Source organism: Phoenix dactylifera, chromosome 6 (assembly GCF_009389715.1).
Source record: "Phoenix dactylifera cultivar Barhee BC4 chromosome 6, palm_55x_up_171113_PBpolish2nd_filt_p, whole genome shotgun sequence".
Classification (NCBI taxonomy): Eukaryota; Viridiplantae; Streptophyta; class Magnoliopsida; order Arecales; family Arecaceae; genus Phoenix; species Phoenix dactylifera.
In genome coordinates this window covers 4,473,686-4,488,209 of record NC_052397.1, presented here as the reverse complement: position 1 = coordinate 4,488,209, position 14,524 = coordinate 4,473,686, and the positions used below count along the sequence as shown (strand labels likewise).

General features: G+C 37.1%; 1 protein-coding gene across 3 annotated transcripts; it reads left to right on the top strand.

Annotated features, from left to right (window-relative positions):
• The first annotated feature begins 4,156 nt into the window (after positions 1-4,156).
• LOC103702478 (AT-rich interactive domain-containing protein 4-like) lies at positions 4,157-13,663 on the top strand. 3 transcript variants are annotated; one of them, XM_008784934.4, is made up of 16 exons: positions 4,157-4,388; positions 5,374-5,532; positions 5,660-5,851; positions 7,611-7,664; positions 8,290-8,378; positions 8,453-8,741; positions 8,838-8,894; positions 10,022-10,053; positions 10,266-10,401; positions 10,482-10,655; positions 11,127-11,762; positions 11,844-11,981; positions 12,122-12,220; positions 12,656-12,756; positions 12,866-12,956; positions 13,366-13,663. In XM_008784934.4, the coding sequence occupies exons 2-16, from the start codon at positions 5,389-5,391 to the stop codon at positions 13,489-13,491; spliced, it is 2,358 nt and encodes a 785-aa protein (XP_008783156.2). In that variant the 5' UTR covers positions 4,157-4,388; positions 5,374-5,388; the 3' UTR covers positions 13,492-13,663. The 3 variants fall into 3 exon arrangements, with proteins under 3 accessions (XP_008783156.2, XP_008783173.2, XP_008783147.2); XM_008784951.4 differs by lacking the exon at positions 4,157-4,388 and adding an exon at positions 4,401-4,617; XM_008784925.4 differs by lacking the exon at positions 4,157-4,388 and adding an exon at positions 4,874-5,169.
• Positions 13,664-14,524: the final 861 nt, after the last annotated feature.

Below are 14,524 nucleotides of genomic sequence, written 5' to 3'. Positions count from 1 at the left end.
TTGCATGGCTTGTTGGGAGATTTCTTAGAACATTCAGAAGTCCGATCGGTAGCTGCTGGCAAGCTGCTCGGTAGAATTGCTATGATCTTGATTTCATGCTGGTAGAAAGAGAACCTTGTGTCCCGCTTTTGTGGAAGATACTATACTTTTGAAAGAAAGAAAGTGGATATTGAATTAACTACCTTAGTTATGGTTTCATGTACGCATTGAAATTAGAAAAACATGCACGTATTATGCAAGCAGAAGTGCAAGTTGACTGGCACCTGCTGCAATAAAACACATTTAAAATAAAGCAATATGTATGAACATATACGGGCCACATCTAGAATAGTTTTGAACCTCCTGATATGGAAGACATTTGCTTGCTAGGATGCTCAAAATCAACATATAAGGGCCTCTGGTGACCAACATATCATACATCAAATCCCAAGCTTAAACAAATTCTATAGGAAAACGCTTTGCGTACCGCTAAGCGTATCCCAACCCGGTTTTTGTTCCAAATTGCTTGGGTCAGTTGGATGATTAAGTTTTTTTTTTTTGATAGGACGGACAGGTCATACATATCTAGTATGAATACATCTTATAAAATCAAAAAATAAAATATCCTGAATCGGAAACCGGATGGATGATGCATCAGTCTATAAAATCTCATCCGAGTGTTGAGCTACATAAAAAAAACAACCTAGTCTACCGTCTCATTAGCTTCTCTGAACCATCTACCGTATATGGTGCACAAAAACCTAGTTTGGCACTCATCCTGAATATGCATCCTGGATATGCTAAGGGGTATACCAAGGAGTGCTCCATTTTATAATGACATGGCTGCATGAGTTTGACCTCCTGTAACAACATTACAACTTGGATGTGTAAGCTTCTGTTTTGTGCTGTTAACAAACGACCTTCCAATTTTACCAGACAATGCAGATTAGGCACTGGATATGATCAAACCTCCACCAACAACTTAAAATGCTCCAATATACTTCGCTTCCTATGGCTGTGATGCTTCCTCTGCAACCATTCGGGAATCGGGAAGACAATTTTAGCACCTCAACACCCACTCCGTGCGCCAAGAGCCCCACTCGGCATCGCGTCCCTGGCAACTACATTTCTGCGGGGCATTATCTCGAACAAATATCGAGCAGCAAACATCCTTTCGTACTTTGCGTGCATGCCGACCAAAGCAGTGCCCGTCGCAAGAAGATGGCCATCGCCAAAAAGACCTGGCCATCGCCATGGATCCAACGGCTAACAGTTAGGTCTTTCGGCCTCAGAGCATGCTGAGAGGAGAGCGCGCAAGCTAATGTGATTAAGATGTCAAAGAAGAGAATCTAGGAAAGAAGAGAGCTTCTCCGGGATGCCCAGCTTCGATGCAGAAGGTGAAATGGGACCCTTTAGGGTGCAACTTGTGCACCGCACAATAGGGTACTAATGTGGATACATGTAGCCGCCATGTCATCCATCTTAAAGATGGCTATCCATAATTATACTATATATATATATATATATATATATTTTTGGCTGAAGCAAGCGTATCATATATCACGGGTACGGATACACCCAATAGAACCGACAGACAAAAGATTTCATAATTGTACCATACTTTGCGATGCAAAAGTTGCACAATATAGGATCCAAACTCTACTACTGATTCATCTAAAATTAACTGACTACCGAGATCGAGACTATGTCGGTTCAATCCAACTGGGAGGCTCATATTGAACCGGGCAAGTTTACATGGCTAAATGATACGAGCATAATATGAAGCTCTTGACATATTGGGGCTTTAAGTTCTGCTCATTTCTAACCCTTTATTCCATGCCATCTAGTAAAAAGTCATATTCATATCACTCGAAGCGGGCTTGGAAAATCCAGCAGAATTGACCTGGATTTCTTGCTAGACTGGTGGATTGGATGGTCCATCTGGAGAGGGCCCATATCTACCTAACATCCATCCGTCCCAAATCTTATGCGAGGGAAAAAAGATCTCCATCGATTTTTTTTCCTTCTTACATACCAATAGGCCCACAAAATAGGATTGAGGCAATTAGGCTGAAACTTGAGCAGGCCTTTTACAGAATAAGGGTTAGAGGCCAACATGCCCAATTTCTACAAAATATTCCTCTAAGAATATCCAAATAGGCTCTTAATTATGATTATTATCTTTAGTGACAATATTTTTCATTTTATTAAAAATCTTTCCCTTGATCGAATTCTCCAAATTTTTCCCCAAAAATAAAGCGATCCAGAACTATTCAATTACTCTCAAATTATACTTGAATATTACAATTTATTCATGAATTTTTCATGATTAATATAAGTTTACATACTACAAATTAATGGTACCACTATTTTTTCTATTATTTATTATTTTTACCCCTTCTATAGTTATTTTTAAGTAAATTAATTTATAAATATTTAGAAAATATTATTTTTAATATTACTCATGTTTTAATTTCTTGTAAGTTGAACTATTTCTGAACGTTTGACAAATCTTTCAATTTTTTTCCAAATTCTGAATCATTATCTCCAGTCTAATTGTTCCGAAATTGCCAAACTTTTGACTATGTTATTGCCACCGGATGTGTTTATGCAGTGTTAGTGGTGAATTCTTAGTGAATCCCCAGGTATTTGGACTTCTCAAGTAATTTGTAGTAGGTGAATTTTTCCTCCCTTTCTTAAAAAAGAAGAAAGTAATAGTAAAGTTAAAAATAGATTGAGTCCAGTAGCAATTTGTTTAAAATATCAAGCGTGCATGGGATCTGGATTATGGTAGTACTTCACGTGTCATAATCAATGCCATCAGCTTAGCAAATTAAGGAGTATCTTTCTTTAATAGTAATATTGCCTCCTAGAGAATTGCTGATTTATGCTAATCCGTTAACCTTTTTTTTTTTTGATAATAAGAAGGAGATGGTATTACTTATTCTTTTGGTAGGCTAGTCTTGGTCTTTCGTGTAAGAGAGAAGCTTCCAAGATAACTAAAGACATGTGGCAGAGGTCATACTTTTCAAAGTTAATAATAGGATAATTCCAAGCAAACTGATGGTAAAACTAGTCCTTTTAGTATAGCACTGTACAACTTGTTACATCACCTTAGAGTAATTTAAAGAGATTTTCCCTAAGAAAATTGCGAAAAACTAAATTGGAATACGACAATACAGAAAAGGGAACATGGACCTGCACATTGATAGCAATAGGTGGAAATTTCATAATTCAAAAAACTGATTTCATGAGATTAGCCATTTGTTTAAAAGTATACTAGAATATGAAACATCCATGGCAGAAGATAGGCAATAGCTATGTAGAAGCTTGATGAACATACCAACCTTGAGTGAGTTTTTTTTTTTTTTTAATATATAACAGAATAAATAACTGAATTCCAATGTGAATGCATTTAATAGGTGTTAAGTTTGACAGGCATCAAATTGGGAGAATTAGAACATAGGAAGGCCTAGGCAAGTAAGATTACATGGACATCTTTAGTTCAAACCATCAGCTTCGAACTTTCATGGTTGGTTTCACACTCACTAATTTCTTTTATCAAGAATAACTCAAGAATATTAATGCTAATCAAGTGCAGAGATCTATTGTTTATATCCCATGCACCTAATATGCATGTGTCTTCCCTTTGCTTCTTTTAATCTCAAAAAACAAAAACCATCATGCTTTGCTTTTAAGTCTAATTTATCTAATGTAGGCCCACTACATACATGCAAAGCAGAGGAGCACTGCATTAAATAGTCACAAATTGTTCCTTCCCCTTCACATTAAATCAAACCTATAAAATTAATAACCTGTCTCTTCCGGGCCAACATTGTTGTGTACTAATATCAGAATCATCACTATATAAACGTAGACCTCATTGTTACAAGGGCCATGCCACAAATTTTACTCCCAAAAATATAGAAAAACCAAAGATCTCATAAACACCTCCCTTTCCCCAATACCTCTCAGCAAAATAAAATGCTGATGTTATACCGCCAAAATATAGCCGTTAAGAATCGCACGTACTTGCTTTTTCTTATCCCTCGCCAATAAGTTTGTCTTTATTGGGATCTTGGTTTTAGATAAAGTAGCCCCGGAGGGACAACAGAATGCAACAACGTCTATTTTCACTCACGTGACTCCGGCGCTCGAGCACGTGCGTCGCCATCCCCGTTCCCAGCGACCAGTCCAGGAACAATCCCACGAACTAAATCTACCGCGGTCGATCCAGAGATCCGGATCTCTAATCGCCTATCATCCCTCGATCCATCGAAGGATTCGATGTTTTTTTTTCCCCCGATTGATTTGAAGAGAGAGACAGAAAGCGTGGAGAAAGGGAGATAAAAAGATCGGGTTTCGTGCAATAACAGCAGCAGTAGCAGTCATGGATCCAATCGAAAAAAGTAAGAAAAGGAAGAAGAGGAAAAAAAAGGCCCCGGAAAAATCAAACCCACTTCGATTCATTTAAGAATTTCCTACAACAATCTCATCTTTTGCGACTTCTCTTGCAAAATAAACAAAAAAAAAAAATCTTTTATGGCGAAGTACAGCAGGGGAAGCGTAGTGGAAGAGTATAATAACGTGGTGTAATTATAACACGTTATTGTCACAGATCTCTCCCCGAATCTTCTGGTCGTTCTCTCTCTCCACGGTCTTTTATTAATTCTTTTCAAAATTTATTTATTTTTTCTGGGGCTTGGATTCTTTAATTGGTCTCTCGCTTATTTTTGTTTGGTTTCGGTTTTTCTTTCCAGTTTCGCCAATTGATGGATTTTTTCTTTTTTTTTTATACTCCAAAATCTCACCTTTTTGTTTTTCTTTTGTATTGGTTTGACTGCGCGTGAGTCCATCGGGTTCGTTCGCGAGATTTAACGATGATGGTATTGGGTTCGTCTTTTAATTCGGGTCTCGGGTCTTCCCCTTTTTTTAGGATTATTATTATTTCTTCTTTGTTCTTATTTGTGATCTTAAGGAAAGGTCGCACGGTGCTAGGGTTTGTTCTTCCCTGTTTGTTTACTTTACTCTTCGTCGCTTCTTTGCCCTCTTCCTGGCCTCCGTCTTCCTGTTCTCCGACCTCCTTTCCCTCAAATCCATTGATTTCCCGTCGGCGACGTCGGTTCCCGGTCGATTTGTCGCGATTGGAGGGGTTTTTGAGGCGTTTGGACGAGGAAATTTTGGATATTGGTGAGGGAATTGATCTTTTTACGGATTTTCTTGGGGCCGGGGATTTTCTTGGGGCTTGGTGGTGGACGTCGAGCTTGAATTTGGGGCCCGGTGGATGGGAGGGGAGGTGTGGAGGTTTTGATTTGAGAGGGAGATGAGATAATGGGAATTTTTATATGCTTTTTTTAGTTTTTTGGTGAAAGTGCTTCTTCTTCTTCTTCGCAGTGGCATGCATAAAAGATGTTTCAAGCTCCAAGTTTTTCGAAACAGGGCTGTAGGCTCATTGCAGTCTCATGCGGGAAGTTCGCCGAGAGGAAAAGGGAGCAGGTGAAGCATCAGCCTTCGTATCCTTTCCCCGAGCTTGTATCGTCCGGCCGCCTGGAGGTCAGGTTTTTTTTTTTTTTCCCCATGAATTCAAGATTGCTTTCTCAGAATGTTGTTGCATTCATACTCTGGAACTGGTGGGATTTTCTTTGGCCTGATTTTGAGTGAGTTTCCTGTGTAAATGCAGGTTCACACTCTTGTTAACCCGACATTGGATCAAATCAGGGATGCTCAGAAGTCATTGGATCCAAATATTTTGTACTTTCAAGGGGAACAACTTGAGAATGAAGAAGAAATTGGTTCTCTTGTTTGGGGAAACATCAATGCATCGGAGCCTCAAACATTTAGCTCCCTTATCGGCCCATCGTTACCTACCATCGTAAACTATTCTACAATTCTGAAATTGTTATACTATATTATAGTTGTTATTGGAGCCTGCATCCTGTTCTTTATGGTTCTATAAAACTAATTTGAGCATAATGTGTAGATACAACAAAGTTGGAGTTATATTGTGTGTTATGTTCATTTTTGTATTGAGATATGCATGGTCGATAAATCTGCTCGACTTAAATCACTCCTAGTTTGATTTGGGCTAAGTGTAGAAGTGGCGATAAGTATGGTTCATTGTGCTGCAATTTGGTTAACTGGAAACTCCTGAAATAGCAGCTGTTTCCTTTACATTCTTTGTTTCAAAGTAAGAGAGATCCTAAAGCCAACACATTCCTTGGTAATTCTGTAGCTTGCTTTTTAGCTATTCATATCCTGTTTCAGCCACTTAGATGTTTACCCAGAAACGTAGGTTGTTAAGGCATATCTAAGTATCTAACACATTGCTAATCTTTTGTTAATTTTCTTTTATTAATATGACATAAGTGAGACAGTTTCAATTTGAGACAAGTATGGCTATCATGGTTTGCACTAGGTAGGGTATAGCATCAGTCAAATATGATTATTTGCACGGAGCTGATATTTTGTCCAAGTTTTTACAAACTGATCAATGGCATTGGCTCTGTTTTTCATTATGAGAATGCTGAAGTTCGTTTTCTTTTCTTATCTTTTTTTTTTTAAAAAAAAAGGAAAATCAGAAGGGAACAGAAATGGTAAGCCTATTAGGTCAGTGACAAGCTGAAGAGTGACCTGGTGCTATGCGGTGTAACCATTTTGTAGTGACAAAGAACTCTTGCAATTTTTCTTGCCATCCTCCACTTGGAAAACACCTGAATTCATCTTATCATTTTTTTGTCTTTATTTCTTTAATTATTATTCATGAATTACAAATAACCTGTCGATGAAATTTCAAAAACTTCAAACAGAAAATTTATTATTAAAATTATTCTCATACCCTCTATGTTATTCTATTTTATCAGGATTACCATTTGAGGGAGAAAATATACCTTGTTATTCACTTAGATACTACTAAATGCTACTACTTATAGCCAGAGAAAAAAACTAATTGAATGTTTACTGTCAGGCTTTGGGTTCTACTGATGCTACCCCAGCAAAATACTTGCACCTGAAACAACATAATTATGTACTAAAAGACACAGATATCGATACTTTTTGGTTCAAACATTTATATTTGGATGATTACATTTACTTCTTCGAGGAGGCATCAGAAGCCTTTACAAGAGAAATTATATCTTTTACTTCTCACCTAGTGGATAAGCTTTTGCTAATTGTGGCAGAGAAATGATTAATCATGTTATATACATTAATCTGTTCGATCTTCAAGGGATAACCTTTTTGTCTCAATAGATGCTGAAGCATTAAACAGCCTTTTTCATTTGGTATGCATTTGATTTGGTTGTATTCTGAGACTGGAAGCGATCTTCTTTTTTTTTTTGACCTATGCAAGGCACATGTAACCATCTCCTTGTTGCATTTTATATTTCTGTAGTCTTTTCTTCTCTTTTTGTTGATAAAATATTGAAATTTTTTCTTGCAACTTGTTTTAGTGGTTCTGGTGTTCTAACACTGTGTCTTCATTGTCATTTTTGCTACCCACCCAACCAAATGGGTGCATATACTGCTTCTAGGTGTACAGCATATAAAATAATTGATTATATGGGCATTTATTATGGTTTGTGCACAATTTTATACCCGCCTTTTATGTCTGACAAAATGAGCTGTGGTTGCAGGTTTATCTGGAGGTCCCAAACGGTGAAAAAATTGCACAAGCACTTCATTTGAAGGTGATAGCTGGGAAATACCACTGTGCATACTTTTTTTACTACATTCTATTGTTTGTCTGTAATATTTTTAAATTGACCTTTTGTTAATAAAAACCACTCTATATATCCTGCATTAAGCAGGTATTCACTCTTAAACAACTTGCTACATGGCCACTGATTGTTGGTGATCATTAGAACTACAACTGCACCCTGCTATTGCAGGTCAGGGTGTGAATACTGAAAAAGGGCTAGGAGTTTAGTTTCCCTTTCTTAGATATATACAGCTTTTCGCATGGAGGCACCATTATTTCTGAAGATCTAAAAAGTTACATTTAAATTGATTGGTTGATTCTCTCTCTCTCTCTCTCATGTAGCATTCATTTTTCTGATTATTCAATATATTTTTTTGAAACATACTATTTAGTCTAAATGATATTCACTTTCATGCTCCTTTTTTGCATGTGTTTGAGGCATTTAGGTGGGTGGGTTGTTGGGAAATGACACCCTTTTGTGATTTCAGATTTCATCTAGATATGTTTCTAATAGATATCAACAGACATTCTTTTTTTTAGTGTTACTGAGTTCATCCTCGATCATAGTGCTTAAATTGGATGACATGTTGATCCAAGGCATTTTTGTTTGTCAGGGAATTCCATATGTGATATATTGGAAGAGTGCATTTTCATCTTATGCAGCTTCTCACTTTCGCCAAGCATTGCTGTCTGTTGTACAGAGGTACTTTTGCTTCCCCCACTCCATGACAAATGAAGTTTATGTTAGCTTCATTGTTCTCTGTCTTTCTTTTGCAGTTCATGCAGCCATACATGGGATGCATTTCAACTTGCACATGCATCTTTTCGGCTATATTGTGTACGAAACAACTATGTTTTGCCAGCTGACAGCCAAAAAGTTAGTGGGAAACCTGGGCCCCGTTTGCTGGGAGATGCTCCTAAGATTAATATAACTCCTCCAGACAAAATTATGGATGAAGAAAAAGAAGAAGAAGAGGAAAGCTCATCAGATAATCTACCTGCTATAAAAATATATGATGACAATGTAGATACAAGATTTCTTGTTTGTGGATTACCATGCACATTGGTAAGTTGGATCTCTTATCTCTCAAGTCTACTGCTTTCTTAGTTGATTTGTCAATTTGATGCTTAATGTGTATTATTTAATCCTCTCTTTTTCCAGGATGCTTGTCTGCTGGGTTCCTTGGAAGATGGCCTTAATGCCCTCTTGAACATTGAAGTAAGTATAATGAAGTAATAGTTATTTAACTGGTTAATCTGGTTAAGCTGAAATTCACTAAATAGTAAATCCAAGTCATTCTTAGAATCCTAGGATGGAACTAGTATTCTTCTGTGTGAAGCAGAATAATTAGTCAAGCTGTGCTGCCATGCCCATGCAGGGGCAGAACCCAGTTGGTATTCGTTGACAGTTTTTCCTCTTTCCTATATACAGAGTTATCACTTTTCCATAATGAAATTAATAAACATTAAAAATACAAGGTTTCAGGAGAACTATATATGTATATGTCTATGTATATTATATGCTTGTATGACAATGCAAATTGAGGAGTGTCAAATTGGCAGAAATGTCGGTGTGTAGAGGAGACAGTTTTTAAGAATTAATTGTTTGTTGTCTTTTAAGTGGCGTGTGATTTTTGTCTTTACTGTTAGCTTGGTGTTTTTAGTGACTGACAGTAAATTTTAGTTAGTCTAGTATACTATTTGTGTCAACAAACTGCATTAAATTAGTGCAACTTATTATCTCTTTATTTTGCATTATAATGAGAAGAAGGATTCTAATAGAGTTGGATATATGCAAAAATAAAACTACAACAAGTCAGCAGGTTGGATGCAACATGAGTGTGTTATAATTGGTTGGCAATGTGTATATGGTAGAGTTATTTTCTTTTATGAGTAATGTATGTTTTGAACATTCATGCTCTCTATGCATGGGAACCACTTTTAGACAAGGATTTAAGTGCCTTGTGCTGACTAGTGGCTGGCATGGCATGTGTCGTGCTGCATTAAAATAAAAGGAGGGGAAAAAAGTGGACTTTTTGGCTTTCTACTGGTTGTAACTAGATGTCTCGACTCGTGACCCTGCGATGTGCAGGGTATTGTGGCACACATGCATGCCCAGAGCCAGCAACAGACTGGCACAAACTGGCACTGGAAACCTTACTTCTGGATCAAATAAATGGTTTCTAAGAAATTTGTGCTAATGCATATCAAGTCTAATGGAATAAAGATAATTCCTTTTTTTGATTGCTTAGAAATTGTTTCAGTTGCTCCCTCTGTTTCTCTCTTTCTATGCATTAAGAAATGGCAAATTATTGTTGCTCTAACATTTTCTTGCTGCTGCTTCAGATTCGTGGGAGCAAACTTCAAAATCGAATCAGGTATATTATGCAAACTAATGTTACCAGTTTTTTTGCCAATCAACCAATTATATGCTTGAGTGATCTTTATAATTATGTATCGCAAAAGTTCTTCAGTGATTTTTTTTCCTTTTTTTTATAAAAAGAATGTTTGATGCCTTATAATTATGTTTGCATTTCAATGACAAATCATGCTAACATGAGTTGATGAATGGTATTAAAATGCCTGACAGTGCTGCACCCCCTCCTCTTCAAGCTGGGGCATTTTCTCGTGGAGTTGTGACGATGAGATGTGATCTCACAACCTGTAGTTCCGCTCATATCTCACTTTTAGTGTCTGGTAGTGCACAAACATGTTTTGATGACCAGGTACAAGTTCAAACTGTTTTCTTTTGCTCATCGAGTTGTTAACCTCCATGATTCTTGAGCCATTTTCTTCTAATATGCAGCTATTAGAAAGCGAAATAAAACATGAGCTTATTGAGAAGAGTCAGCTAGTTCGTGCTTTTCCGAACTGTGAGGAAAGCAAGCCTTCTTTGTCTGAACCTCTGAACTCTGTTTCTATAGCTTGCGGGGCTCCAGTGTTTGAAGTTTGGATGAAGGTTCCATCTTGGGCTGCTCAGGTTGCTTTTTTGCTGACTGAACTTCTGACTCGCTTCCAAATATATTTCCATTCATCTGTAAAAATATTATGATTTTATAGTAAAGTAGAACTGGCCTTTACTTGAAATAGTAATTTTTTATTTCTGTCAATATTGTAACTTTTGATTCACTTCCAATATGAATTGATGCTTTCCGTTGATCTGTAAAAAGTATTATAATTTTATAGTAAATAAGATCTGGCCTTTACTTGAACTAGAAAATTTTTATTTTTGAATGACAACCTTTAAATTTTCTACACTTAACATTCTCAATAGCTGAATCTTCTCACAAAAAGAAAAAAATCAATAGCTGAAGATGAAAGCATATCTAATAAAAAATAATATTGAAATCATGAATCCTTATATTGAACTGATGGTCCCAGTTAGTTGTTTTTTGTTTTTTTAACAACACAATGGCTTGATAATTCAATTCATTTTAATGATATGATACAGGTCTTGAGACAGCTTTCACCTGAAGTCTCTTATCGTAGCTTGGTTACACTTGGTGTTGCAAGTATTCAGGGTATTTCAGTTGCTTCTTTTGAGAAGGAAGACGCAGATCGCCTTCTATTCTTTTGTACAAAACAAGGGAAAGACTTGAGTTTACAAGATGGGTTGCTTTGTAGTGTGCCTTCCTGGTCGTCCTCTCTTATTAGAAAAAGGTCCAGACCTATTCCAGATCGAAAACCTATGACTTATAACAATACTTTGAGTGAGAATGGAGCAACTTTTTTGAAAGATGATCAGGATGTCAAGGAAGAGGCAAGTTTGGTAGAAGGGACTAACCTGTCCTCCATGGCAGTTAAAAAGAGATTGAGGGTTGCTGCAATGAGGCCAATTCCTCACTTTCGGCAGCACAAGATGCTGCCTTTTTCTGGAGTTCCTCAGATTGATTTGAATGATGGAAATCAGGCCAAGCCTAACCTGCCAGTTGTACCTTCAGTAAAGCACAATATTGTTCCTCCTGCTCCTTCAACACACAGGAAATCCATTTCAAGTTCTTCCCATGCTCAGCAGATAATTTCTTTAAACCCTCTGCCAATGAAAAAACATGGATGTAACAGAGCCCCAATTCAAGTTTGCTCCGAAGTATGTTTTCCAATCCTCTAATTGTGTAAAAGAGCATGCATGTTCCTGCTTAACCTTTGTTTTTTTCCTTTTGTCTTATAGGAAGAATTTTTGAAGGATGTTATGCAGTTTCTAATCCTTAGGGGGCATAGTCGACTTGTTCCCCAAGGAGGAATATCTGAATTTCCTGATGCCATACTTAATGCAAAGCGCCTGGACCTTTTCAATTTGTATAGAGAGGTTTGCTTTTGTTCTCACATGCATATACAATATATAATTTTGCTTTGTGGTTACAGCATACATGGCTTGACTTAGGCGATCATTTATTTCCGTTCTGAAAATCTTAGAGAGTAACAATGCATATGCATCACTTGCTACAGGTGGTTTCAAGGGGAGGTTTTTATGTTGGGAATGGCATAAACTGGAAAGGTCAAGTTTTTTCAAAGATGCGCAACCATACAGTTTCCAATAGAATGACAGTGAGTATTTAATTCACCTATCTGATTCTTTTGTACAAATTGCTATTAATTCACTAGAAAGGAATTAACTTCTCTATGTATTTCATTTTGGGCTTTTATATCCATGTAATCATTCATGGCATTTAGTTTGAGTATTTTAGAGATTATGTATTACGGTTTTTCTCTGAATTGTGATTTTGCTATAAATGATGTGCTTAAAAATGACCGAAACATCAGTGAGGCATCTTCTCAGCCAAAATACTTGCGGATGCAGCACATTTTTTGTTATCATTGTTAAGAAAGCAGTCTTCTTAACAATTTAAGCCTATTTTTGCCCTCTCAAACAATGTTGTGGGCACTCGAATTTTCTTGACATCCTCATGTTGCAGACATGCATAGCAGAGATTTGTTGCACAAACGAACTGATGTCTTGACTACTCATTGTTTTTGAATCAGGGTGTTGGGAATACGTTAAAAAGACATTATGAAACTTACCTGTTGGAGTATGAACTAGCACATGATGATGTGGATGGAGAGTGCTGCTTGCTGTGTCGCAGGTAATAGGCATGAATTCTTTTTCCTTTTTTTCTTTTTTCTTTTTTGGTGGTTATGTTCCTTCGATGCTCAAAGCTAATACTGATATCGAGTATTTTGAGTTTGTTACAGTAGCGCTCCTGGTGATTGGGTAAACTGTGGCTTATGCGGGGAATGGGCCCACTTTGGTTGTGATAGACGGCAGGGTCTTGGTGCTTTCAAGGTTTGATCTTTATCAAATCTGTTTTAGTATTTCATAACCTACTTCCCCAGCTTTCAGTTAAAATATTACACTCTCCGCATGCATTTTCTGACCTAGTGTCATTAAATCCTATTGCTTGCTAGAGTGCTCATATGTAACATAATTCCTTTAATCCATTAATATCTGCATTCTGTATGCCAAATTTGAGGTTGTAGCATCGATGGTACTTCATGCATCACACCATTTTTCTCATCATATTTGCATCAGGGGAACTATGCCCTTTTGTATGACAGCACTGATTAACTATAGATAGACCAGAGTGAATATCTTATCTTAAGACTTTACCATCTGTTCATTTTAAAATCTTCTTTGTAGGTTCTTTGAGACTCGTAACTTCGAATCCTCACTATTTGTTGTGGTGTGATGACAGGATTATGCAAAGACAGATGGGTTGGAATATATTTGCCCTCACTGTAGTTTGACAAATTTTAAGAGAAAATCACAGAAAATGGCAAATGGGTTTTCGAATACATCCTCCATTCCACGACACATGTAATCTCCTTCCCCCCTCTCTTTCTGCATAAGAGCCGAGCCCCCAGTTTGTGGAAGGGTTGTAATTTGTATAATCCCCATTGTTGTTTCATTAATGTTAGTCTAGGCTGATATTTTTAGATAGCTCCTGAACAACTATACAGAAGGAATATAAGAGAAATGTTCATTCATACGGATGCTGTCAATCCCATCGTTTTCTTTCACTGGTTATAATGCACTTGCCAATGCTCTCAGTTGCTAATGATATCAGACTTAGAATAATTTAACTGAGCTATAATTTATTCAAAATGAAATCAATGAATTTCTAAGGAGATGATCATGAGCTATTTTCTTTGTAGAAACATAGATGGTTGCCAATGATTTTAGATAAACTTCAAATTATGAGTCTGGTGCATGTCCAGGTGAAATCCAAAAAGGATCCTGATGAGTACAGGTTTGCAGGTATTAGTGGCAATCCTATCAACATGGATGAGACAATGAAAATTAAATATTTCTGCAAGAAATTATATTGCTGCAAGAGAACATAGGTCTTCCTTTGGAGATGTGAAGTGATTCCAGTATGCATAATTGAATCTGTTCAATTCCATCTCTCCCTCACCAAACCTGCTGAAAAGTAGCATAAGGTCATTTTCTAGTAAATCCCAGTTCTGCTGATAGAACAGCATTGGAAAGCAGACAGGTTCGGGTGATGAATTATTGCGTCCACGCAAAAATATACCCTGCTTAATTTCTTCAGCTTTGAACGGCTTGGCAAGAGCATCAGAAGTAAAACTAGTCCCATTTGGATGCAAGAAATTCCAGTCAAAGTTCAAAAGTTGTTTGTTCTGTTCCTCTGGTTTCATTTAACTGAGCCTCGAGATTTCTTCTTAGATCCCGGAATTCGTCTGAGATGCTACCTTCTTCCTCCAACCTGTCAATCGTGTCGAATTTTTGTGAAAAATCGTGTTGAATATTTTCAACTTTCAGCTCCATCGACCGAGGTTTAAGCTTCTGTCTCAATTTCATGAGGTTCATAATCCATTGCTTCTCGATGTAAT

Coding starts and splice junctions, on each gene's coding strand:
- LOC103702478 (XM_008784934.4), top strand. CDS start 5,389: ATGTTTCAAGCTCCAAGTTTTTCGAAACAGGGCTGTAGGCTCATTGCA. Junction 5,533..5,659: donor TATCGTCCGGCCGCCTGGAG/GTCAGGTTTTTT, acceptor GTGTAAATGCAG/GTTCACACTCTTGTTAACCC. Junction 11,763..11,843: donor CAATTCAAGTTTGCTCCGAA/GTATGTTTTCCA, acceptor TTTGTCTTATAG/GAAGAATTTTTGAAGGATGT.